The 27,862-nt window shown below is 39.1% G+C and overlaps 1 protein-coding gene across 1 annotated transcript; it reads left to right on the plus strand.

Moving 5' to 3' along the window:
• The first annotated feature begins 1,039 nt into the window (after positions 1-1,039).
• On the plus strand, positions 1,040-27,341 carry LOC133538655 (beta-2-glycoprotein 1-like). Its single transcript, XM_061880340.1, has 8 exons — positions 1,040-1,298; positions 1,408-1,584; positions 1,650-1,746; positions 9,087-9,163; positions 9,241-9,429; positions 22,301-22,480; positions 26,171-26,368; positions 27,157-27,341. The coding sequence occupies exons 1-8, from the start codon at positions 1,232-1,234 to the stop codon at positions 27,219-27,221; spliced, it is 1,050 nt and encodes a 349-aa protein (XP_061736324.1). The 5' UTR covers positions 1,040-1,231; the 3' UTR covers positions 27,222-27,341.
• Positions 27,342-27,862: the final 521 nt, after the last annotated feature.

Raw genomic sequence — 27,862 nt, forward strand, 5'->3', positions numbered from 1 at the left:
TGTTAACCAACCTCAGAGACCCATTTTCCAAGAATGACTATGTGGGTTACACACTCTTAATTGTTGTTATTGTCTTTATTTAGAGTTGTCCGAAAGTATGTTGTGACTAATAGTGCCTATTTTTGCAATTCTCTTAAAGGAACATTTTTATGGAGAATTAAAACTATTCAGAGATGCAGTGCTAAAGAAAGGCGATCATTATTTGGAGGTAATCCTATATTCTTGAAAAATGTATTGAATAGAATAGTCATATGAGCACTTATTGGTTTTGTTGCATTTGTTGCAATGCTTTTCAGCCAATAGCCAAACATTTTTTCATAAAAGTTGGGTCACATTCAGCTGACAAAGTGTTTTGAACTGTATGTGATTGTCATGAGTCGTATGTCCCCATATTGTTTAGCTTTGGCGGAAGGACCATCTGATGAAGACAAGTCGGGAGGACCAACTGTTGGACGAGTTACCCAATTCCATCCAGAGATTGTCCTGTCTTGGAAGCGATGTCACTGATGAAACATTCGGCTGACGTGGACATGGTCATCAAAAAGAGGAAGGTGACATTTGCCCATCGGCATAACACGGTCCTGGACCAAGAGCAGTCAAGCAACATTCTATCTTATTTTCCTCGTTTTAAAGACATCAATGGCTTGGTAATTATCTCATCAACATTTTCTGTATTAATGTTGTACAACTATTGCACATTTTAACTGTCGTTTACTGTGTAATTTTAAAATCCACGCAGCTGTGGACAAAGGGGTGTACCTCGCCCCATCCTTTCTTGTGAAAGACTGAGCATTTTGTGGGAAGCTGTTTTTATACCCAATAATGGCACCCAATGGTTCCCAATTAGCCTGCACACCTGTGAGATGTTCCAAATAAGTGTTTGATGAGCATTCCTCAACTTTATCAATATTTATTTCCACCTTTCCCAACTTCTTTGTCACGTGTTGCTGGCATCAAATTCTAAAGTTAATGATTATTTGCACACAAAAAAAAATGTTTATCAGTTTGAACATCAAGTATGTTGTCTTTGTAGCATATTCAACTGAATATGGGTTGAAAAGGATTTGCAAATCATTGTATTCCGTTTATATTTACATCTAACACAATTTCCCAACTCATATGGAAACGGGGTTTGTACACACCTCTTATCTGTTTACATTGGGACAAGCGCAAACAGTGAACAGACATTACTTATCACCACAGCAAAGAACTCTGTACTTTTCTACTCAACATGGAATGGATATATTTGTTGCTTTTATGCAAATTCCTCTCCACCGTGATGACAGAAGAACACAACGGTAACATTTCTCTCCCCAAATGATGACGTGTATACAGTTGGGAAAGGACCCTAACTAGGATAGAACCAATTGTCGTAGTCTAATTTACTTCTGTCGTTTCTCCCTGCAGTGTGTTCAATGCCCAAACTGGGTGTCCACGTTAAAACTGTCCACCAGCAGAGGTACTTTAGTCCCGGTACAGAGTTTCCGCTGTCGTGTGAAATGGGATACACGTCCATGTTCGGCCCCCGAACAATTGTATGTACAGAGCGTGGAGAGTGGACCAAAACCAAGTTCATGTGCTGCGGTGGGTCTCAGACTCCGTTATTTGTCCATGTTTCTTGCTTCGCTCTGATGTGGTCTCTCTTGTAGCAAAACGATGTCCTCATCCACGCCGACCGGTCAATGGAGAGATATACTACCAGGATACGGTGTACAACAGTACAATCAACTACACCTGCCATGAAGGGTAAGCATATAACTTGTGTTGGGGTCATGGTATTGACACACTTTGAAAATAATACGCAGCCGGCGTCGTCTGTTTTGCACACTGATTTGAATCCGACTTGAATGGTGGACAAGACGACAGCTTTGTCTTGCAGAATGTCAACATGTTCTTAAACACTGCAGCTACAACTCCTCCAGCCAGCTATTGTTTGTATTCCGTCATGTAGCTGTCAGAGTTAGTTTGTGACGGACCCCAAGATGCAGAGAAGGAGGCAGGCATTGAGTAAGAAAACATGATTTAATAAAACACTAAGACAAAACCGAACAAAAAGGTACAAACAAACGGTGTGCACGCTGGCGGATAACAAACTTGGCTATGAACAAAACAAACTGGTAGCAGGGAACAAAAAACAGTAAGCTACAAACAGCTACCGAATATAGCTTACCGCTGCGCTGCAAAGACACGACCAGTAGGAACGACAAGTAGAAAATCAGTGACACGACAGGAGCGACAATCCAATCCAATAATCCAGCACTTGACTGGAGGTGGAAAAAAACAGGTTCAAATAGGATCGGGCTGATTGACACCAGGTGTGGCCAGGTGCCAATCAGCCACAGCTGAGGGGGAAAAAAACAGGAAACAGACTAAATTAGAGCGCTGACAGGAAAAACTAAAACATGGCCACACTGTCACGGACAAGCCTGACAGTACCGTCTTCCCGGAAGTGGAAAAACAGTGGTGGTTAACCAAGTAAGCAAAGGGTCTAGATCAGACCTGGGCAAATTAAGACCCGGGGGGCCACATGCGGCCCGTTAAGCTTTTCGATCTGGCCCGCCGAACATTCCCAAAGAATGTTTTTTTTAGATCTTTAAGATGGAAACTGTAGTTGCAATTATGATGTGCAGTGATGTTTTCAAATGACTGCAAGTCTTGAACTATACAAAGTATTTCCATGGTTTGTAATCTGCGTTTTTGCGTGATATTCTAGTTACTGTGGTCATCTAAGTCACAGCAGGTACCAAGCAGTGTGGGTGGAGGAGCGTTTCCACAGAGTGTTTCCAGAGTCCATCCATCCATCCATCCATCTTCTTCAGCTTATCCGAGGTCGGGTCGCGGGGGTAGCAGCCTAAGCAGGGAAGCCGAGACTTCCCTCTCCCCAGCCACTTCGTCTAGCTCTTCCCGGGGTATCCCGAGGCGTTCCCAGGCCAGCCGGGAGACATAGTCTTCCCAACGTGTCCTGAGTCTTCCCCGTGGCCTCCTACCGGTTGGACGTGCCCTAAACACCTCCCTAGGGAGGCGTTCGGGTGGCATCCTGACCAGATGCCCGAACCACCTCATCTGGCTCCTCTCGATGTGAAGGAGCAGCGGCTTTACTTTGAGTTCCTCCCGGATGGCAGAGCTTCTCACCCTATCTCTAAGGGAGAGACCTGGAAACTCATTTGGGCCGCTTGTACCCGTGATCTTATCCTTTTGGTCATGACCCAAAGCTCATGACCATAGGTGAGGATGGGAACGTAGATCGACCGGTAAATTGAGAGCTTTGCCTTCCGGCTCAGCTCCTTCTTCACCACAACGGATCGGTACAACGTCCGCACTACTGAAGACGCCGCACCGATCCGCCTGTCGATCTCATGATCCACTCTTCCAACACTCGTGAACAAGACTCTTAGGTACTTGAACACTTCCACAGGGTCTCCTCCCCAACCCGGAGATGGCACTCCACCCTTTTTCCGGGAGAGAACCATGGACTGTTTCCAGAGTGTCAGTCTAAAATGCAGGTGTCAGGGACAGATGCGGAAGGAGATTTTCACAACAAAGTTCTAAAGCTTAGTGATATATCAGATGTATCAGATTATAGGTGGGTTTATTTGTAACTTGCGCATTCATATTTCGCTGTTTTGTTGTATTTTTGTTGCATTTCGCTAGATTGTAAAATATGTCGACGGAGAGTGGGTGTGGCGTTCATATATTGTCAATATTCTGTTACGATCCGTTACTCGGATCTTCACATGTTGTTCTTTATATTTCCATCTGTGTTTTCATTCTCCATTCTGACCCGTTTACTTCTTGTTTTGTTGGTTTCCATGGTCACTTATTATTTCCACCTGCTAGTCTCGGTTCTCGCACACCTGTTCTTGTAATCACCACCCTTTATAAGCCAGCCTCCTCCGTTTATTCTTTCTGGGACTCTAGTTTGCTCTCACGCAACTATATGTCTGTTTTGATCGTTTGCTTTCACGCAATTCCTACTATTTTCGCGAACTCTCACGCTACTCAGCTCGTTATTAGCTCACATGCTAAATGTTTTATTTACTCCTTTTTGTGCCAACGTGCCAGTTTAATTTCCTATTTTGTATCTCCTAGTTGTCATGCTAGCGTCTTTAGTTTGCCTTTTGTTAGCTCCAGTGTTTTTGTTATAGCTCTCCTTCAGTTGTTTAGAATAAATTGGTTATATCTTACCTTTGTTGTGTTCTTTGTTTTGACGCATCCTCGAGGGAATCGAATTTTTGTCCGCAAAGATCACGGGCTGAGAACACACACCCAGCAGCTCAGACTGAGGCAGAACTGCTCGGTCGTTAAGTTATGTTTACTTTTTGGATTGTTGCTCTTCTTCATGCAGGAGTTGACACAATTTCAGTGTTTTATCGTTCATAGTTAATATTGTAGATCCCACATTCTTTGTTTTCATGTACATTCTGCGTGCATCATTCAGTTTTTTAGTTTTTTACTCAATATGACAGTAATGTTCTTAGAATCCTGAAATAATGCGAAAAAAGCAATTCAAAATGTATTCAAGCATAACTCCCAAACCACACATGCAATATGTCTAATAATGCTTGTACTAATGTATCTTTGTGAGTTTTACTAAAAACAAGTGATTTTGTAAGGTTTCCAAACACAACATATTTTGTTACTCAATATTACAGTAATGTTCTTAGAATCCTGAGATAATGCGAAAAAAGCAATAAAAACTGTATTCAAGCATAACTCCTAAAACACACATGCAACATGTTTTATGATGCATGTATGAATGTATCTTCATAAGTTTTACTAGAAACATGTGCTTTTGTAAAGCTTCATAGCAGGGGCGATTCCAGGAGTGCACATGTGACCACCGAGGAACAAGCTTCATCAGTATCATGCTTCAAAAAGCTGTGCAATACAAAACTTGCTTATTGTAAGCATTAATCCTGACTTCCTCATTATGATTTTATGAAATCAGCACAAATTGTTTTATGAATGTTTGTTTTGTAGGTTAAATTGTTTTGTATCTTGTGCTATTAATTTAATGTTGCTGATCAATTTGAGTGTGTTGCTGTATTATTAATTGCGTTAATTTAATTTCACTTTTCATTATCTAATGATTTAATTTAGTTTACAGTTTAAATAAGGATATATTTTTATTATTTTATGAAAATGTATGCACTTCAAATGTTTTCTGTTTGAGACTAAAAAACAATGTTAATAATAACGTTATTCTTTGTTATAGGCCAATCTATATATATATATATATATATATATATATATATATATATATATACACATACATATATATATATATATATATATACACATACATATATATATATATATATATATATATATACACACATATATATATATATATATATATATATATATATATATATATATATATATAAAGAGAGAGAGAGATTTATTTAATGTTAATTTGGATAAAATATTATGCAGAGGTGTACTTATGACAAGTATATATACAAAACCCATTCCAGTTGGCATACTGTGTAAATGGTAAATAAAAACAGAATACAATGATTTGCAAATCCTTTTCAACTTATATTCATTTGAATAGACTGCAAAGACAAGATACTTCATTTTCGAACTGGTAGACTGTTATTTTTTGCAAATATTAGCTCATTATACCGCCATTTAAAAACCACTGGTATATATGATATAGACATAATATATCAGTATATACAATATACTGTACATACAAACCCCGTTTCCATATGAGTTGGGAAATTGTGTTGGATGTAAATATAAACGGAATACAAGGATTTGCAAATACTTTTCAACCCATATTCAATTGAATGCACTACAAAGACAAGATATTTGAAGTTCAAACTCATAAACTTAATTTTTTTTTTTGCAAATAATAATTAACTTACAATTTCATGGCTGCAACACGTGCCAAAGTAGTTGGGAAAGGGCATGTTCACCACTTAGTCCTCAGGTTGGACCCGCAGCGGAGGGAGACGCAGAATACGCATGTCCCACAACAGTTTTAGTGAGGTTATTGTCATGCCTGTTAATCGGGTTTTATGTTTGATCATGTTTTGTTTTGTTTTCTGGACTCTTTTTGCGTTTGCACTTCCTAGTTTTCTTGGTCAACATAGCTACTCATTAGTTTCCACCTGGTTCCCCTAGTCACGCCCCGATCCTCAGCCTCTCACACCTGTTTCTAGTTACCACAGCCACTATTTATGTCACTTGCTTTCTGTTCATCGTTCTGGGTACTTTGCATTCTGCCTTATGCCTTCATGCCTTCATTTTTGCGTACTAACCTTCACGCCTTACCATCCTGTTAACTATTTGGACCACGAAAGATCCTTGTATTTTTTGCCTCAGTGCAAGTTTTTTGTTAATTGAATATCTTTGATAGTATCTTTTGTTTATTCATAGTTCATTCATGCCATCGCGCAAGTGTTTTTGTTTCCTGTTCGTATTTTGTAGCCAAGTTTTGTACCTCCTCGTGAGCACCCTTAGTTTGCTTAATTTTGTATTTAGTGTTTAAATAAATAACCATGTACTCACATCCATGCCTGACTCGTCCCACATCATCTCTGCATCGAGGAAGCAAAAACTATCCAAGTCCCGGCTTCACAATTATAAAGTCATACCTGAAAGTCGGAGGGCTGCGGTGACCGCCAGTGTCTCTGATGGAAGCCATGAAGGACCCAAAAAAATCACAGCTGCCTTTTTGACAGATGATGCGGGAGTACGCAAACTCCGCTCAAGTCTCCGGTAAGAGCCGACTTAATATCACAATTTTCTCATCCAAAAACTTGCTGGTTGACATGTGGTAGAGAAACATGTTCTCTTGACCGCTCTACTCCATAGTAAAGCTTCACAACAAACAAAGAAACACCGGCTGTGTTTGTTTTGCTAACGGCAGCTGCAATCCACCGCTTTCCACCAACAGCATTCTTCTTTATTGTCTACATCAGGGGTCACCAACCTTTTTGAAACCAAGAGCTACTTCTTGGGTACTGATTGATGCGAAGGACTACCAGTTTTACACTTTACATTTTAAGTGTTTATATATATATATATATATATATATATATATATATAGTCATTTGTAAGTTAAATGTGAGTGTGATTTAAACAAGAATAGCTAAATAAATAAATAAATATATATATATATATATACATTTTCTACTGCTTATTCCCTTTTGGGGTCGCGGGGGGCGCTGCCGCCTATCTCATCTACAATCGGGCGGAAGGCGGGGTACACCCTGGACAAGTCGCCAACTCATCGCAAAGCCAACACAGATAGACAGACAACATTCACATTCACACACTAGGGCCAATTTGGTGTTGCCAATCAACCTATCCCCAGGTGCATGTCTTTGGAAGTGGGAAGAAGCCGGAGTACCCGGAGGGAACCCACGCATTCACGGGGAGAACATGCAAACTCCACACAGAAAGATCCCGAGCCTGGATTTGAACCCAGGACTGCAGGACCTTTGTATTGTGAGGCAGACTTACTAACCCCTCTTCCACCGTGAAGCCATATATATATATATATATATATATATATATATATATATGTATATATATATATATATATATATATATATATATATATATATATATATATCTATATATATATAAAATGGGCATTTCTGTCTGTCATTCCGTCGTACATTTTTTTTTCCTTTTATGGAAGGTTTTTTGTAGAGAATAAATTATGAAAAAAACAATTGAACGGTTTAAAAGAGGAGAAAACACGAAAAAAAAAGTAATTAAATGAACCAAAATGAACCATTAAATGAACCAAAATATGACTTATTATATTTTGTGTAAAACATTTGGACACAGTGTGTTGTCAAGCTTATGAGATGCGATGCAAGTGTAAGCCACTGTGACACTGTTGTTCATTTTTTTATTTTTTGTGGAAAATTTTTTAATGATAATATCAATGAGGGATTTTTAATCACTGCTATTTTGAAATTGTTACCAATATTGATAATATTCCTTTTTGTTTCACTACTTTTAGATTGGAACGTGTCATGTTTGTGTGTCCTCAATTGCTCTGTTTATTGCTATGTTGGTGGGTTGGCTTTGGTTTTGGAATTGGATTGCATTGTTATGTTATTGTTGTGTGTTTTGTAGGAATGATTGATAAATTCCTTATAAAAAATAAAATAAATAAATAAAATAAACGGCCAGCTTCCAAGGGGCGACCCATCTAGTCCTTGCGGGCGCCACGTTGGTGACCCCTGGTCTACATTATTAATAGAACAAATTGCCGATTGTATTGTACCATATGTCCCGGCAAGAAATCTGCGTTTGAAAGACTCCGGCTTATTAGTGATTCCTAAAGCCCAAAAAAGTCTGCGAGCTATAGAGTGTTTTCCGTTCGGGCTCCAGTACTCTGGAATGCCCTCCCGGTAACAGTTCGAGATGCTACCTCAGTAGAAGCATTTAAGTTTCACCTTAAAACTCATTTGTATACTCTGGCCTTTAAATAGACCTCCTTTTTAGACCAGTTGATCTGCCGCTTCTTTTCTTTTTCTCCTATGTCCCCCCCTCCCTTGTGGAGGGGGTCCGGTCCGATGACCATGGATGAAGTACTGGCTGTCCAGAGTCGAGACCCAGGATGGACCGCTCGCCTGTGTATCGGTTGGGGACATCTCTACGATGCCGATCCGACTCCGTTTGGGATGGTTTTCTGTGGACGGGACTCTCGTTGCTGTCTTGGATCCGCTTTGAACTGAACTCTCGCGGCTGTGTTGGAGCCACTATGGATTGAACTTTCACAGTATCATGTTAGACCTGTTCGACATCCATTGCTTTCGGTCCCCTAGAGGTTGGGGGGTGCCCACATTTGAGGTCCTCTCCAAGGTTTCTCATAGTCATCAATGTCACTGGCGTCCCACTGGGTGTGAGTTTTCCTTGCCCTAATGTGGGTTCTTCCAAGGATGTCGTAGTCGTAGTGGTTTGTACAGTCATTTGAGACATTTGTGATTTAGGGCTATATAAATAAACATTGATTGATTGATTGATTGATTGAACAAATTGCAAACGATTCAGCAACAAAGTCGTCCAAAATACTGTGTAATTATGCGATGAAAATAATAATTATCTCTCCACAGGTACACTTTGTCTGGGCCCAGAAGTGCGACATGCCAAGCCAATGGAACATGGAGCGCATCGAAACCAGAGTGCAAACGTACATTTATTAATAAACATTCTAACTGTATTTTTAAGCACGGCGGTGCATAACATTTTTGTCTCTCCCCCTGTCAGCTGTGACATGTGGTCTCGCTCCAATACCCAAGTTTGGTCTGATCATTTATAATAAGAAGATCAGAGGAAACACCACCCATTTCGGCACCCATGGGACATATAAGTGCCTGCCTCCTTACGCCGTCTTTGGGAAGGCGCATGCAGAATGCACTGCTCATGGAAACTGGACCCAGACACCTGAATGTCGAGGTACTGGTACACCCCTCTCCTGTTCTTCTTCTACCAACACTATCATAGTTATTCGGTGTCGAACCCCAAGATGCAGAGAAGGAGACAGGCATTTTGTAAGTTATTATGATTTAATTAAATACTAAGACAAAAACAAAACCAAATGGGTACAAACAAAAAGCGCGCGCATGGGCGGAATAACAAACTAATGGTCTTTAGCATAGAAGCTAGCAAGAAACAAAAAAGGACCAAGCGTGGAAGCTAGCGGGTAGCAAACAGGAAAAACTGGACATGGCTAATACTAACAGAAACAGCTTACCGCTACGACGACCAGGACAAAATGTAGCACGACAGGTAGTAGCTGTAACAAAACGACACGACAAGAGCGACATGTGGCAATGACAATACAATGATCCAGCAACTGACACAAGACAAAGCAGGTACAAATAGGAGCAGGCTGATTGGCAACGGTGTGGCCAGGTGCCATTCAGCCGCAGCTGAGGAGGAACACAGGACACAGGGAGAAAAACAGGAAGCTGAACCAAAATAAGAGCACTAGACAGGAACTAAGGACAGGAAATACTAAACACACAGGACACAGACAAATGCACAGGAAAAAACTAAAACATACACAAACTGTCAGGGGAAAGCCTAACACATTGGGGCACATTCAGCAACCGTTCCTAAGAAACATTTTTGTTCTTAGGCCCACTTATGAAGTTTTTAAGGAGATTTTTGTATTCACCATTTTTTTCTTAGTTGGGATTTGTTCGTAGGTAAGAACAAAATCTAAGAGAACTCTGTTTGTTCTTAAGTGGGACAAGTTCCCTTACTTCAGGGGTGTCCAAACTTTTTCCACTGAGGGCCGCACACGGAAAAATTAAAGCTTGCGGGGGCCGTTTTGATGTTTTTCATTTTTTCAAACCATAACAAAATATATGGAATTTGTTTGGTTTTTTTTACCTTGAGGGCTCCCCGGGATCATAAAGGGTCTAAGTCATTAAAATGTTAAAAACAAGTCAAATTATTATTATTATCTTTTTTATATTTAACGCTTACTGTAAATCTCTACAGTATATCAACTTCAGGTTGATATAAAGTTAAAAAAAATAAAATAAAAAAATGTTTTATGCCTTTTCTGTCAAAGACAACTTTGTTTTTGATCTGAGCCGAGGATGTCGTTGTGGCTTGTGCAGCCCTTTGAGACACCCGTTATTTAGGGCTATATAAATAAACATTGATTAATTGATTTTCATAATAAAACTGAGATATGCAGTATTTCCCCGACTGCCCAAAGCATTCAGAAAGCAATATTTGATGTGAAATAGAGCCTTGAAAAGATCAATAATGCAGGACACCACTTATTTTAATTTATTATTATTTTTGAGGTATTACAGTGAAAAGATGAATAAAATCCCATTAAATATATTTGGGATCCAAAAGGTTCCCCACTCATAAAGTGATACATTTTTATTATTATTATTTTTTTTACTTTCAACACTTAAGTGACGAGATCAACTTCAGATATATGTGTCGAATTCACCTTTAAACTATAATTTTGTTTGTTTTATGCTCTTTTGTCAAAGAAAACATTTATGTATTTCTATGGCAAACACACAATGTATGCAATATTGTCCACAGAAAACATTTAAAAGTGAAATATTTGAAATAATTGGAGCTTTGAATAGGTCAATAATTCATTATAACATTGTTTTTATTGTTTTTTTGGAGCAACGGCAAAAAAGAAAAAGAAATATAGACAAAAGAAAAAAAAACTGCCTACATGGCAGCTTTATGTCAACATTACAACTTTTTCTCGTTAGATTTGCCCTCTGTCCACTTTTTGTAATTATTTTTTATTTTTGCAATAGCATTTCCAGAATGTGTGGCGGGCCGGTAAACGATTAGCTGCGGGTCGCAAATGGCCCCCGGGCCACACTTTGGACACCCCTGCCTTACTTCTATTGTCTAATTTCAAATTAATATCATAGATAGATAGATAGATAGATATACATAAGACAGACAAATAGCAAAATGAACAATATATAGACATTTCAAAATTCCATGTGCCGCAGATCGTGCCCTGGAGAGGGAGCACATATTTCACGACCATGTAGACCTATTTGCCCGAAGTGATGAAAATGTATTTGAATGCTTTAGGCTACCTCATACTCGCCTACCCTCCCGGATTTTCCGGGAGACTCCCGAAATTCAGCGCCTCTCCCGAAAACCTCCCGGGACAAATTTTCTCCTGAAAATCTCCCGAATTTCAGGCCGAGCTGGAGGCCACGCCCCCTCCAGCTCCATGCAGACCTGACTCAGCATTGTTGTGCCTCTCATAAACAGGACAATACTGCCATCTACTGTACATAGAATAGAATAGAATATTGATCGCAGGGGGAAATTCAGCACCACAGTTCGCTCATAATAAACAATGATAATAATAAATAATATAGTATATATAATATATTATATATATAATATATGTCCAGGGTGTACCCCGCCTTCTGCCCTATTGTAGTTGAGATAGGCGCCAGCGCCCCCGCTGGAGAACGGATGCCAATGGCATGAAACATATCTCCGCGACGGGAGGAGAATCACTCGCGGCATTGGGGCAAGCAGAGCAGAGAGTGAGAGAGAGAGTTGTCATTCACTGAGTGATTCATGTCGTTAATCCACGGTGAACGAATCGTTCAGTCCCTCCCCCCGCCCCCATGATGACGTCGAGGGTTCAGTAAGTCTCATAATGCGCCAGTCCACTCATACCAGCATGGTCGCAGCAGAACTCAACGATACAGCTTTCAAGACCCAAGGCTTTGACTGTTATTAGAACATTGACTTCTTAAAACCGTAACTTAAAAGGGTTGGCTGAACAGCTACCAAGGTACGATGCAACATGGCGGCCATGTTAACTACTCAACCGTAACTTAAAAAGATTGGTTGAACAGCTATAAGGACTATGAGGCCAGTCTGCGGCCGGGCAGACCTTCGCTGCTGTTGCCCGGTCTCATTGTTTTATCTCTCTACTTACTAAATATATAATTTCAGTTCCAAGTAGCATCACTGATGTCAACGGTGACATTTGATGATTATTTGAAAAATAAAAAATCCTGCGGTATAAGAGTCTTTGGCATCTTTGGTTGTAGTTTTACATTTAATCAGGTGGTGTCTTCTGCCAAGGCATTCACTCTCCTGAAGGAATAAATAAAGTACTATCTAATCGAAATGTATTCATGTCTTGGACAATTTCTCAATCGGTGGAGAATTGTTGAAGTAATAACATGTTGAAATGACAAATGGTAATACGGAGTTTCGGGAAAACCGAGAATTTTTCCAGTTCTGATGAAGAGGAAAGTTTTGACGGTGGAACAGTTAAAACGCGTTGAAAAATGTGGAAGGAGTAGTCGCCAGAAAAAGGGTGGAAATAGGTCTTCGGGAAAGCAGGAATTCTGGAAAATCCTCAACTTTTTTTGAACTACAAAAATGGGAAGTTTGAGTTTCCAGAATGGTGCAATGTGTTGAAGGTGGAATGGTTTGAATAGGTTAAAACATGTGGAAATGTTGTATTGTTGTATCTTTTTTTGTCGTTATTTTTTTTTATTAAACATTAAAAACTAGATGAGGCAATTCCTGAAGGAATTGCGTGTGATTGCTCCAATGCTGATGATGAACTGAAATCCTGGAATTATTTTAGCATTGTTGAAATCAAGCACACAATTGCTGAGCAGTCTGAAAATTTTGAAGTTGGAATCAGATGGAATAAGTGGAACTTTGAAGGGTGGCCCACTGATTTCAATAAAACTTTCCCAAAAATTTAGTCCATGAGTACTGTACCTTCCAGCAACAAGAGCAATGACCTGCTAGTCCTTATAGTTGTTCAGCCAACCCTTTTAAGTTACGGTTTGGTAGTTAACATGGACTACGATTGAAACCGTGATTCAGGATGGTGTGTGGAAAAGTTAAATGCCTGTGTCAAATGTCCAGATCAGAAACAACAAGATTAAATAAATTTCTTCTGGAAAGTAATACTGCATACTGACTTTGTCATTTGATTGGTAGTTTTGATTCATTGATTTTTTTATAAAGACTTTGTCAACAAAGAAGGCTGACAATTTTCAGTGCAGATTAAAGTCTTGACATTTCCTGACTTGTGTGATCATTAGTGATAGGTTGATGAGGCGTCGTATAGCCTTTTGACACATTGCTAAACTGTATTGATACTGTGTCACTAAATACTGACATCTGCTGGACATTAAAAATCCCTACAGGCGACCTGTGAACCGACTCAACTGACACTGATTTTATGACCTAGTATACAATATAATATAAACCAATTCATTATATTTCATTTAGGATTATTTCGTATCTTCATTTAAATAAAAATGTATTTTTTAAAACATTTTTAGATACAGTCAATAAATAATGTGAACATGTATCATAACATGGAAATCTAAGAGAACGTGTTGTGAATGAGGATACTTGTGGACTGGGAATTTTTTTAATTTTTTTTTATTCAGCTCTGAATACGCACTATTGATTGATTGATTGAAACTTTTATTAGTAGATTGCACGGTTCAGTACATATTTTGTACAATTGACCACTAAATGGTAACACCCCAATAAGTTTTTCAACTTAAGTCGGGGTAGGGTTCCACGTTGATCATCGGTACTTTAACATGAACTTTATTACCTGGGATGCCTCGGGAGGAGCTGGATGAAGTGGCTGGGGAGAGGGAAGTCTGGGCTTCCCTGCTTGGGCTGCTGCCCCGCGACCCGACCTAGGATAAGCGGAAGATGGATGGATGGAATTATGTCATGAGGTACAAGTCTGGAGAGAGAGTGTGTGTGTGAAGCACACACATTAGGTTAAGTTTCAGGTTCAAACCTAAAGTTTAGGTTTCAGTTTCAATGCATTAGAGAGACTGTTTTGACCCCTTCCACATTGTTCAATGTGTTACAATTTTCAGAGTTCAAGGTTTTGGCTGTTATTAGAACATTGACAGTCTACTTCGCTGCCTGACACTTTGTGGATAGCATATCAAAATCACGAGTCAATGGCAAAATCAATATCAAACGTACATTTTTTTTAGCAGAACTTTCAATAATCTGTTAGCTTTAACTATTTTGCTATTTAGAAGACTGACACAGGCATTTTGCTTTTACACACACCATCCTGACCTACGGTTCCAACATTTGGTACTTCTTAAAACCGTAACTTAAAAGGGTTGGCTGAACAGCTACCAAGGTACGATGCAACCTGGTGCCCATGTTAACTACTCAACCGTAACTTAAAGAGATTGGTTGAACAGCTATAAGGACTATGCAGCCAGCCGGCGGCCGGGCAGACCCTCGCATGCTGTTGCCCGGGCTCCTTCTTTTTTCTCTCTACTTACTAAATATATAATTTCTGTTCCAAATAGCATCACTGATGTCAACGGCGACATTTGATGATTATTTGAAAAAAAAAATCCTGCGGTGTAAGAGTCTTTGGCATCTTTGGCAGTCTGCTTTTTGTAGTTTTACATTTAATCAGGTGGTGTCTTCTGCCTAGGCATTTACTCTCCTGAAGGAATAAATAAAGTACTATCTAATCTAAATTTATTGATGTTTTGGACAATTTCTCAATCGGTGGAGAATTGTTGAAGTAATAACATGTTGAAATGACATATGGTAATACGGAATTTCGGGGAAACCGAGAATTCTTCCAGTTCTGATTAAGAGGAAAGCTTCGACGGTGGAACAGTTAAAACGCGTTGAAAAATGTGGAAGGAGTAGTTGCCAGAAAAAGGGTGTAAATAGGGCTTCAGAAGAGCAGGAATTCTGGAAAATCCTTAACTTTTTTTCAACTACAAAAATGGGAAGTTTGAATTTCCAGAACGGTGCAATGTGTCGAAGGTGGATTGGTTTGAATAGGTAAAAACATGTGGAAATGTATTGTTGTATCTTTTTTTTGTACATATTTTCTTTTTTTTATTAAACATTTAAAACTAGATGAGGCAATTCCTGAAGGAATTGAGTGTAAAAGCTCCAATACTGAAGATGAACTGAAATCCTGGAATTATATTGCATTGTTGAAGACGAGCATACAATTCCTGAACAAGCTGAGTATTTTGAAGTTCAAACAGTTGGAATCAGATGGAAAATGAAGAACTTTGAAAGATGTCCCATTAATTTCAATAGGAATTCCTCCAAAGTTAGTCCATGAGTACTGTACCTTCCAGCAACACTAGCAGTGACCAGCTAGTCCTTATAGTTGTTCAGCCAACCCTTTTAAGTTACGGTTTGGTAGTTTACATGGACTACGATTGAAACCGTGATTCAGGATGGTGTGTGGAAAAGTTAAATGCCTGTGTCAATCTTCCAGATATCAAACAACAAGATCAAACAAAGTTTAGTTGAAAGGTAACACTGCATACCGGATTTGTCATTTGATAGTAAAGAAGACTGACAATGTCCAGTGCGGATAAAAGCCTTGAAATTTCCTGACTTGTGTGATCATTAGTGATAGGTTGATGAGACGTCGTATAGCCTTTTGACACATTGCGAAACTGTATTGATACTGTGTCACTAAATACTGACATCTGCTGGACATTAAAAATCTCCACAGGCAACTTATGGACCGACTCAACTGACACTGATTTTATGACCCAGTATATACATTAATATAAACCAAGTAGCGATGCGCGGATAGGCAATTATATCATTCTCATCACCAAGGTCGTCATCCACCCGAATCATCATTTTATCAGGACCGTACCCGCCCGCTGAAATATATCAAAAGTCTGCCACCTTTACCGCTCACAGAACTTTTTAAACCAGTTTCGCAGAGTAATGAAGACAATGTGGACCACTAACATACTATCCAATTGCGTTCTTCCTGATGACAAGAATATGGACATGCTGAGAAGCCTTTGCCTTAGACATCTTCAATAACATGTACGAACCGATTGTTGGTCCAGCAACATGTTGCGTGCAACCTCCACAATTACAAGTACAAGATTGAAAGGCATACTGGGTGATACAGAGTACACTGATGGTTGTGATATAAACAACTTTAACACTTACTAATATGCACAACGCTGTGAAGCTACACAATACAAGATTGACAAACATATTTCGGGAGAACATCCTCAAAGTAACACAACATAAACGCAACACAACAAATACCCAGAATCCTTCATATCAGTGACACTTGCTAAATATATTTTACAACCCCGCACCCCCAACTCCGCCCACCTTACATACGCACGTGGCGGGTGGGGGGTTGGGTTTGCTGCTACCGGGGGTGTATAAAATTGTCAGGATGTGTCATAAATACAAAGGATTCTGGGTATTTGTTGTGTTGCGTTTATGTTGTGTTACTGTAAAGATGTTCTCCTGAAATGTGTTTGTCGTTCTTAATTGGTGTGGCTTCACAGCGTGGCGCACATTACTAAGAGTGTTAAAATTGTTTATATCACAACCATTAGTGTACTCTGTGTCACCCAGTATGCCTCGCAATCGTGTGCGCGTCTTTGTGGAAGCCACACACAACGTGATGCTGGACTGACAAGTAGGTCGTACATGTTGTAGAAGGCGACAAAGCCAATGGCCACATCGCACGTTTTAATACTTATTATCTGGGTGACTGCTGGCAGTCATTCAAGAGAATAATAGCGTCCTCTATTGTCTTCTTTATTTCACGACTCGGGTCTTAAATGGCTCTTTGAATGGCAGAGAATACCCATCCCACAACCATGTATAACAAATATTTCTGGATGGTTCAACCGCCACCCGCCCGAATCTAATTAAAATCCTAATTAAAATCTATTTTTCCGTCTTGTCAACCGCCCGACCCCGCGGTTTATCCGTGGACTCTGCGGATGAGACTGCAAACCGCGCATCTCTAAAACCAGGTCATTGTATTTCATTTAGGATTATTTCATATCTTCATTTAAATAAAAATATGTTTTTTACACATGCGCTCTGAATACGCACCATTGATTGATTGATTGATTGAAACTTTTATTAGTAAATTGCACAGTTCAGTACCCATTCTGTACAATTTTCAACTTTAGTCGGGGTCGGGTTCCACGTTAATCAATTCATGGTAAAAGCGTAATGAGTGATCCATCGAGCTGGATTTGAACCAGTGCCCTAAGGAACGAAGCATAAGCTGAGCTCATACAGAATTTGGGTTTAAGCGCTATTTTTGGTTTACAGACTAATTCTAGTCTTGTACCCATCACTACTAACCATGCTTTCTTTCCCTCTCTTGTCAATAATGCCTTTTTTTACAGACAATTTCTAGTCTAAATACATATATACACACACACACACATATATATATATATATATATATATATATATATATATATATATATATATAATATGTATACAGTATATACACAAAACATACACACATTTATATATACAGTACATATTTACACACACACACATATATATATACACATATATATATATATATATATATACATATATATATATATATATATATACACATATATATATATCTATACACACACACATCCATCCATCCATCTATTTTCTATCGCTTATCCATATACTGTATGTATATATATATATGTATACAGTATATACACAAAACATATACATATATATATAAATATATATATTGTACATATATATATATAGTACATGTATACATGTATATACACACACACATTTATATATACAGTACATATTTACACACACACACACATATATACATATACACACACATACATATATATATATAAATACACACATATATATATAAATGATAAATAAATGATAAATGGGTTGTACTTGTATAGCGCTTTTCTACCTTCAAGGTACTCAAAGCGCTTTGACACTACTTCCACATTTACCAATTCACACACACATTCACACACTGATGGAGGGAGCTGCCATGCAAGGCGCCAACCAGAATCTGACAAGATAATAAAAATGTATTTTAAAATTTGCTACAAATATTATTTTCTGTTTTTTTCCTTCTTTTTTTGTGTCCTCTCCATGAAGTGCCCATGACATTTTAAAATGGATCTGAAAACAAAATTTAAAAAAAGAAGTTTTTTGAAGTGGTAGAATTTACATACAAATTTACAAATGGTATTATTATTTTTACATTTTAACATTTGACACGACGACAAAATTGAAATTTATTCTTAAACGTGTTTGAAATGCAATTATTTTCCACATTATTACATTACATTTATTTTAACAATTCATAGTGGATTTGACTAGATAGAAAAAATGATTCTAAAATGTGTTACAAGTTTTGTTTTTTCACATTACATTTTATTATTTTAACATGTAATGTTTCTAACAAAACATACATGTATTAAATGTATAATAATAATCACTCTTCCTTTTATATCACATCCAATGTGTTTTTTAATTTTTTTTAAACAATTATGATCTCTCTAAAAGCGGTATCTAACAAACACGATATGAAAAATAGATTAAAAAAATGTGTGCAGGTCGGCGAATCATGAGTTAGTCAGTAACAGCTTCCCCGGTGGCAGATGTCGCTGTGTGTCAGTTGGCGAACGACACAAGTCCTCAGCACCCAATGAACGACGCGCAAAGTGACTGAACGAGATCCTCGATGGGACGTCATTCTCCGCAACACAGTCACTTCCCTGCGTCAGTACGTTTGCGAATGTGATTCACGTTGCAACAGAGTCAGTTCCCTGCGTCAGTACGTTCGCGAACGTGATTCACGTCGCGACAGTCAATTCCCTACGTCAGTACGTTCGCGAACGTGAATCACGTGACTCGCGCCAGTTCCACTCATACCGGCATGGTCGCAGCGGAGCTTAACTGAACTGAGAAAGGAACGAATCAGTTCAGGATGTGATTCGGTTCAGTACGTTCACTCAAAAGATTTGTTCTTTCGAACGAATCGTTCGCGAACGTCACAACACTAATGCTACCGCAGCTGTCCCCCCTTTCTTAAACTTACGTTCTGACATGATGTATTCCCCTCGGGGGATAACACAAATTTCTCTTCTGTAATCTGTTTGTGTTTTCTCCGTGTGTCTGATGTTCGGCTTATCCGCCCGAATTGTGCCCTTATATGGGGGGATTAAAGAGCGTTTACCTATGCAAATGACGGAATTACGGGTGTTTGTATATGCATATTGGGGTAATAAGGGAGTTTATATGCAAATTATGATAGACGTGCAAACCATTTGGCATTCAGCAACTTACAGTAAGAACAGCAGGTGGGAACAATTTGACCCCTTAAGAACACTCTAGTTGCCCGCTAACGATTAGCGCTCTACTTGCCAACTCCTGATTATTACTGTAGTTGCCAGCTAGCAATTAGCGCTGTAGTTGCCAGCTAGTGATTGGTGCTCCAGTTGCCAGCTAGTGATTAGCGCTGTAGTAACAATTAGTAATTGGTTCTCTAGTTGCCAGCTAGTGATTAGCACTGTAGTAAGAGCTAGAGATTGGTTCTCTAGTTGCCAGCTAGTGATTAGCGCTCTTGTTGCCAGTTAGCGATTAGCGCTGTAGTAACAGTTAGTAATTGGTTCTCTAGTTGCCAGCTGGTGACTAGCGCTGTAGTGACAGCTAGAGATTGGTTCTCTAGTTGCCAGCTAGTGATTAGCGCTCTTTATAACAGCTAGCGATTAGCGCTGTAGTAACAGTTAGTGATTGGTTCTCTAGTTGCCAGTTAGTGATTGCCGCTGTAGTGACAGCTAGTAATTGGTTCTCTAGTTGCCAGATAGTGATTACCGCTCTAGATGCCAGCTAGTGATTAGTGCTGTAGTGACAGCTGGTGATTGGTTCTCTCATTGCCAGCTAGTGATTAGTGCACTAGTTGCCAACTAGTGATTAGTGCTGTAGTAACAGCTGGTGATTGGTTCTCTAGTTGCCAGGTAGTGACGCTGTAGTTGCCAGCTAGTGATTGGTGCTCCAGTTGCCAGCTAGTGATTAGCGCTGTAGTAACAGTTAGTAATTGGTTCTCTAGTTGCCAGCTAGTGATTAGCACTGTAGTGACAGCTAGAGATTGGTTTCTCTAGTTGCCAGCTAGTGATTAGCGCTCTTGTTGCCAGCTAGCGATTAGCACTGTAGTAACAGTTAGTAATTGGTTCTCTAGTTACCAGCTGGTGATTAGCGCTGTAGTGACAGTTAGCAATTGGTTCTCCAGTTGCCAGCTAATGATTAGCGCTGTAGTGACAGCTAGTAATTGGTTCTCTAGTTGCCAGCTAGTGATTAGCGCTGTAGTGACAGCTAGTAATTGGTTTTCCAGTTGCCAGCTAGTGATTAGTGCTGTAGTAACAGCTAGTGATTGGTTCTTTAATTGCCAGCTAGTGATTATAGCGCTGTAGTGACAGCTGGTAATAGGTTCTCTAGTTGCCAACTAGTGATTAACGCTGTAGTGACAGCTAGTAATAGGTTCTCTAGTTGCCAAATAATGATTAGCGCTGTAGTAACAGCTAGTGATTGGTTCTTTAATTGCTAGCTAGTGATTATAGCGCTGTAGTGACAGCTGGTAATAGGTTCTCTAGTTGCCAACTAGTGATTTTCGCTGTACTGACAGCTAGTAATTGGTTCTCTAGTTGCCAACTAGTGATTTTCGCTGTACTGACAGCTAGTAATTGGTTCTCCAGTTGCCAACTAGTGATTAGCGCTGTAGTAGCAGCTGGTGATTGGTTCTCTATTTGCCAGCTAGTGATTAGTACTGTAGTGATAGCTAGTAATTGGTTCTCCAGGTGCCAGCTAGTGATTAGTACTGTAGTGATAGCTAGTAATTGGTTCTCCAGTTGCCAGCTAGTTATTAGCGCTCTTGTTGCCAGCTAGTGATTAGCGCTGTAGTGACAGCTAGTAATCGGTTCTCCAGTTGCCAGCTAGTGATTAGCGCTGGAGTTGCCAGCTAGTGATTGGCGCTGTAGTGACAGCTAGTAATCGGTTCTCCAGTTGCCAGCTAGTGATTAGCGCTCGAGTTCCCAGTTAGTGATTAGCTCTGTAGTAACAGCTGGTGATAGGTTCTCTAGTTGCCAGCTAGTGATTAGCGCTCTATTTGCCAGCTAGTGATTAGCGCTGTAGTGACAGCTAGTAATTGGTTCTCCAGTTGCCAGCTAGTGATTAGCGCTGGAGTTGCCAGCTAGTGATTAGCTCTGTAGTAACAGCTGGTGATAGGTTCTCTAGTTGCCAGCTAGTGATTAGCGCTCTAGTGACAGCTAGTGATTAGCGCACTAGTTGTCAGCCAGTGATTTGAGCTGTAGTGAGAGCTATTAATTCGCTCTCCAGTTGCCAGCTAGTGATTAGCGCTGTAGTGACAGGTAGTAATTGGTTATCTAGTTGCCAGCTTGTGATTAGCACTGTAGTGACAGGTAGTAATTGGTTATCTAGTTGCCAGCTTGTGATTAGCGCTGTAGTGACAGGTAGTAATTGGTTCTCTAGTTGCCAGCTAGTGAATAGCACCTTAGTGTCAGCTAGAAATTGGTTCTCCAGTTGCCAGCTAGCGATTAGCGTTGGTGCCGTCATACAAGGGAAAGGCGATGAGAATTATAAGGCCCAACAACCCACTAGGGCACCCACTACCACATCCGCACAAGCAATAAATTAGGTAGATGGGCCCACACCGGTACTTTTTCAGGGTACCCAGAATTCCTAACAACTACCCTAATTACCGTTATCGTTGCCAGCTAGCGATTAGTGCGTTAGTTGCCAGCTAGCTGATAATACTATATCCCTTGAAAATTTTAGTATTGCCCAATAACAGGGTATCCTCGACACCAGTTTAATTTAATATACAATTGTAAACAAGATATATGGGGTTCACCGGTCTCTGGCGTGTAAAAAGTTGAAGACCCCTGGTTTACACCGTACAGAAAAGTAGTTGTGTTTTAATAACCACCGATATTTATTCTCTTTTCAGTGGTCACATGTCCTCCACCGGAGAACATTTCCAATGGGTTCATGTCTCCCGAGGACAAGAAACTTTACTTCCTCACGGAGATCGTCAGCTACGGCTGCAATGGCGACTACGAGCTGGAAGGAAGCTTCCAAAGTGTTTGTCAGGAGAATGGAGAATGGTCTGAGAAACCCGCCTGCAAAGGTACATCATATCATATACTATGTTTGACTGATGCAGTTGTTGTGTGTTTTGCTGTATGAGTAAGCCAATCACAACAATTATGCTATGTGCAGGGGTGTTCAAAGTGCGGTCTGGGGCCTAATTTACATGGCACATTCTAGTAATACCATGACCGAAAAAAACATAAACAAGTGGAATAAGCTGTCAAATAAGCTGTCACATATACTGTAACATTATACATGGTAGACTGACCATACGTCCTCTTTTACGGGACTGTCCGGGGTGTCTGGGCGGGGTTTCTTAAATGCCTTAAATGTCTGGCGTTTTGTGTCAAGGTTGCGTGTATTTTCAATGTACGTACAGGATTAAGAAGGTTTATAAACAAAACAAATTGTAAAAGGTGTGCGCACGCAACATTTGTGAGCGAGGGGTAGACAGCGAGAAGGTGACGGAGTGATTAGATTGTCAATCAAGGCATACTTGGTCAACAGCCATACAGGTCACACTGAGGGTGGCCGTATAAACAACTTTAACACTGTTACAAATATGTGCCACACCGTGAACCCACACCAAACAAGAATGACAAACACATTTTGGAAGAACATCTGCACCGTAACACAACAGAACAAATACCTAGAACCCCTTGCAGCACTAACTCTTCCAGGATGCTACAATATGCACCCCCCACCTCAACCCCGATTATGTCACATCAGATACTCCACTTTGAAAAATATTTTTGGAAGAAGATTTTGCATAATTTTGTGTGTTTGCCATACAAAAACACAGTTTTATTTGACAAAAAAAAGGGCGGAAAACAAACAAACAAAAAAACATTTCTGAAATTAGGAACAAATCTGAAGTTGATGTAGACTTCAGAGATTTAAGCGTTAAATATAAAATATATGTATGCCCTGGCACACCTTTATCATCATTTCATGATCCAAGCAAAACACTTTTTACGCTTTTATACTGAAATAAATACACCTACAACTTATTAAACAAAACTACCAGCAGCGGTTAAGTTTAGATCCATGAAGGAAAGAAGAAAGTGAATGAATGTTTATAACTGAATACATTTACATATGCATACATATTTGTCTCCTTTTTGTATTATTTCTTTTAATGAATTAACGTTTATGACAACCTTTTTTTCCAAAACAACAACATAGAATGTGAGATAAAACAGGACAATGCATACGTTTATCATTTTTTTTCAAAATGCTTAAAAAAAAGGGGGACCCAAAAAATTTACTGTGGGACCCCATTTTTATGATTTGATGGGGTTCATGGGACCCCATTTGGAAAATTCCTAGCGCCAACACTGCTGTCAACAGAGGAGAAAAAATGCTTTATTTAAATAAATGTATTATTTATAAAGCAAGTTCAAGTATCATTGACAAATTTGCACCTAGTCCCGGCCTTGGCACGCATATATGTGTCCTCTTTTTGGCATTTCAGAATATGGTCAGCCGAGTACTTGGTAATTGTTATATATTGTATATATCAGTGGTTCTCAACATGCTTTCAGTACCCCCTAATCAGAGCAAAGCATTTTTGGTTGTAAAAAAGAGATAAAGAAGTAAAATACAGCACTATGTCATCAGTTTCTGATTTATTGAATTGTATAACAGTGCAAAATATTGCTCATTTCAAAAATAAACAACTGATTCAATTATAAAAAAAGATTTCTACACAGAAGTAATCATCTGGATTCATGAACTTAATTCTAAACATTTCTTCACAAAAAAAGAAATCGTTAACATCAATATTTATGGAACATGTCCACAAAAAATCTGGCTGTCAACACTGAATATTGCATAGTTGCATTTCTTTTCCCAATTTATGAACTTACATTCATATTTTGTTGGAGTATTATTCAATAAATTTATTTATTAAGGATTTTTGAATTGTTGCTATTTTTAGAATGTTTTTTAAATCACTCACGTAACCCTTGGCATACCTTCAAGTACCCCCAGGGGTACGCGTACCCCCATTTCAGAACCACTGGTATATATGATCCATCCATCCATCCATCCATCGTCTTCCGCTTATCCGAGGTCGGGTCGCGGGGGCAGCAGCCTAAGCAGGGAAGCCCAGACTTCCCTCTACCCAGCCACTTCGTCTAGCTCTTCCCGGGGGATCCCGAGGCGTTCCCAGGCCAGCCGGGAGACATAGTCTTCCCAACGTGTCCTGGGTCTTCCCCGTGGCCTCCTACCGGTTGGACGTGCCCTAAACACCTCCCTCGGGAGGTATATATGATATAGACATAATATAATATATCAGTATATACAATATACTGTACATGCAAACCCCGTTTCCATATGAGTTGGGAAATTGTGTCAGATGTAAATATAAACAGAATACAATGATTTGCAAATCCTTTTCAAACCATATTCAGTTGAATATGCTACAAATACAAGATATTTGATGTTCAAACTCATAAACTTTGTTTTTTTTTGTGCAAATAATAATTAACTCAGAATTTCATGGCTGCAACATGTGCCAAAGTAGTTGGGAAAGGGCATGTTCACCACTGTGTTACATCACCTTTTCTTTTAACAACACTCAATAAACATTTGGGAACTGAGGAAACTAATTGTTGAAGCTTTGAAAGTGGAACTCTTTCCCATTCTTGTTTTATGTAGAGCTTCAGTCGTTCACCAGTCCGGGGTCTCCGCTGTCGTATTTTACGCTTCATAATGCGCCACACATTTTCCATGTGAGACAGGTCTGGACGGCAGGCGAGCCAGGAAAGTACCCGCACTCTTTTTTTACCAAGCCGGACTGTTGAACGACTAAAGCTCTACATAAAACAAGAACGGGAAAGAATTCCACTTTCATATATATATATATATATATATATATATATATATATATATATATATATATATATTCACTTTTAATTATCAAATAAGTAAATTTAGTTTACAGTTTAAATAAGGATATGTTTTTATTATTTTAGGAAAATGGATGTACTTTAAATGTTTTCTGTTCCAGACTAAAAACAATGTTAATAACGTTATTCTTTGTTATAAGTCTATATATATATATATATATATATATATATATATATATATATATATATATATATATATATATATAAACCCAATGTAGCCCCCGAGTCCAAACATTTGGGGACCCCGGATTTAGAAATTGAAGCGTTGAAAGTAAAAAATAATATATATTGATATATGACTTATTTTTAACATGTTTATTAGTGGGGCTCTTTTGGATCCACGAGACCCTTAGTCTGATTTTTTTTTTCAGCTGTTTTAATTCAAAATAAAAATTGACCACAAACAATGCTGTAATGAATTATTAGGGCTCCAATTATTTCACAACAAAAATGATATTTTTGAATGCATGGGGTTTCTTTTTTTTTAAGGCCTAAACATAAAAAAAATCTAACTAAATGGGAAAGGTTAAATCTGAAGTTGATCTAAATTTAAGTGTCAACGGAAAATATTGAAGGCTGACTTATTTTAACACCTTAATGACTGGGACCCTTTTGGGTCCCCAGGACCTTTAACCTTCACCAAAATTGATGGCTTCAATGGTTGCATTATATATTGTATTGTATACCAAAACTGGCCCCCGCATTTTTTCATTTTTCAGTGAGCGGCCCTCAGTGGAAAAAGTTTACACATCCCTGCTATATTGTGGAGAAATAGTACAACTCATCTGAAGTATTGTTGTTCCTGTGACATGCAGCTCCATGCAGCATCGACATAAAAAGAGGAAGAATATTGTACAAGGAAAAAAAAGTCTGGATTGAAGCCCTGCAGCCTAACAGAGTCCTCCATCTTGAAATTGTGTCCGTCTACTGCATGGATCATGACAGGAAGTGTGGCTATGCTGTGTCGACCCAGTGCATCGATGGAAAGCTCCAAATCCCTGAATGCTTCGAAGGTAACGTACAGACGGGGTTCTTAAATTTACATACAATTTTGTTGTGCTGAAATAAAAAAAAAAGGTTAACAATATTTATGCTACGTAAATACACTGTCAATAAAATCAAAGTGCAAATGAATTGCAGCTCTGCCACTTTAGTCATAATTTTTGCGCTAAAGAAACTTCTTTATGACTTTAGCTCCATACGTCTTCCATTTGTTTTATATCGTCATTACTGCCACTAGTGGTGGAAAAGTGTATTACAACTGAGTAGCACAGCTGAGAAATAGATATTTTTTTGCGTTCCTCCAGGTGGCGCTCATGCCCCAACAATGGACCTGACTACAATCCGGAAAATATAAGTGATTTTAAAAAAAGCAAGAAAAGTTGAGAAGAATACCAAAAATAAAGTCAAATGAAGGAATTCAAAAGAGCTACTGTGATGTGCGACCACTTTTTCATTATTTTCATGGCTAAAAGGAATTCCTTTTTAGACCTTGCAATAAGAGAATCTGCAGATATACAGAAAATGGCACAAAATAGGCTCACCTTAGTTTTTTTTTTTTTAAAGGGAGGAGGCGGAGTCACACTTAAAAAAAAAGCTGCTCTCCAGACAAATGAAAAACAATTCCTGACAACAATCAGCTGCAACAGATGTACAATTGTTAACCAATGGATAATGACACAGCTTCAAAACAATCAGAATATTCACACGCACACCAAAAAACTGAATGACTTGTCTATGTTTAACTTATATATTTAGTTAACTAACTTATTTTTATAATTTTTTGTTTTTGTTTTTCCAGAGCCAAGCAAAACTCACTACAGCCTTTATTCAGATTCTCTTCCATCTGAAATAGAAGAGTGCTAGGATGACAGCGGGGTCCTCTTATCACATCACTGAAATACTTTAAGTGATATTATAATATCATCTTGGTCTCCAAAAATAAGTATGTGTGTGGTGTCAATTAAATACAAATTATACCGCAAAGGCAGCATCACTTGCATTTCTTTCACCAGTGTACTTGCCAACCTTCCCGGATTTTCCGGGAGACTCCCGAGATTCCGCGCCTCTCCCGAAAACCTCCCGGGACAAATTTTCTCCCGAAAATCTCTCGAAATTCAGGCAGAGCTGGAGGCCACGCCCCCTCCAGCTCCATGCAGACCTGAGTGAGGACAGCCTGTTTTCACGTCCACTTTTCCACGATATAAACAGCGTGTCTGCCCAATGACGTTATAACTGTAGAATGATCGCGGGCGAGTTCTTGGTTTCTTATGTGGGTTTATTGTTAGGCAGTTTCATTAACGTCCTTCCAGCGCGGTAACAACACACAACAACAGCAGTCACGTTTTCGTCTACCGTAAAGCAGTTCGTCTGCCGTAAACAGCAATGTTGTGACACTCTTAAACAGGACAATACTTACATGCACCACAACACCTCCAGGCAACTTCAACCCTTTACTAATATCGTCCTCCATTCACATCCCATCTCCCCGGATTGTAAATAACCTA

The sequence above is a fragment of the Nerophis ophidion genome, linkage group LG20 (assembly GCF_033978795.1).
Source record: "Nerophis ophidion isolate RoL-2023_Sa linkage group LG20, RoL_Noph_v1.0, whole genome shotgun sequence".
Taxonomy (NCBI): domain Eukaryota; kingdom Metazoa; phylum Chordata; class Actinopteri; order Syngnathiformes; family Syngnathidae; genus Nerophis; species Nerophis ophidion.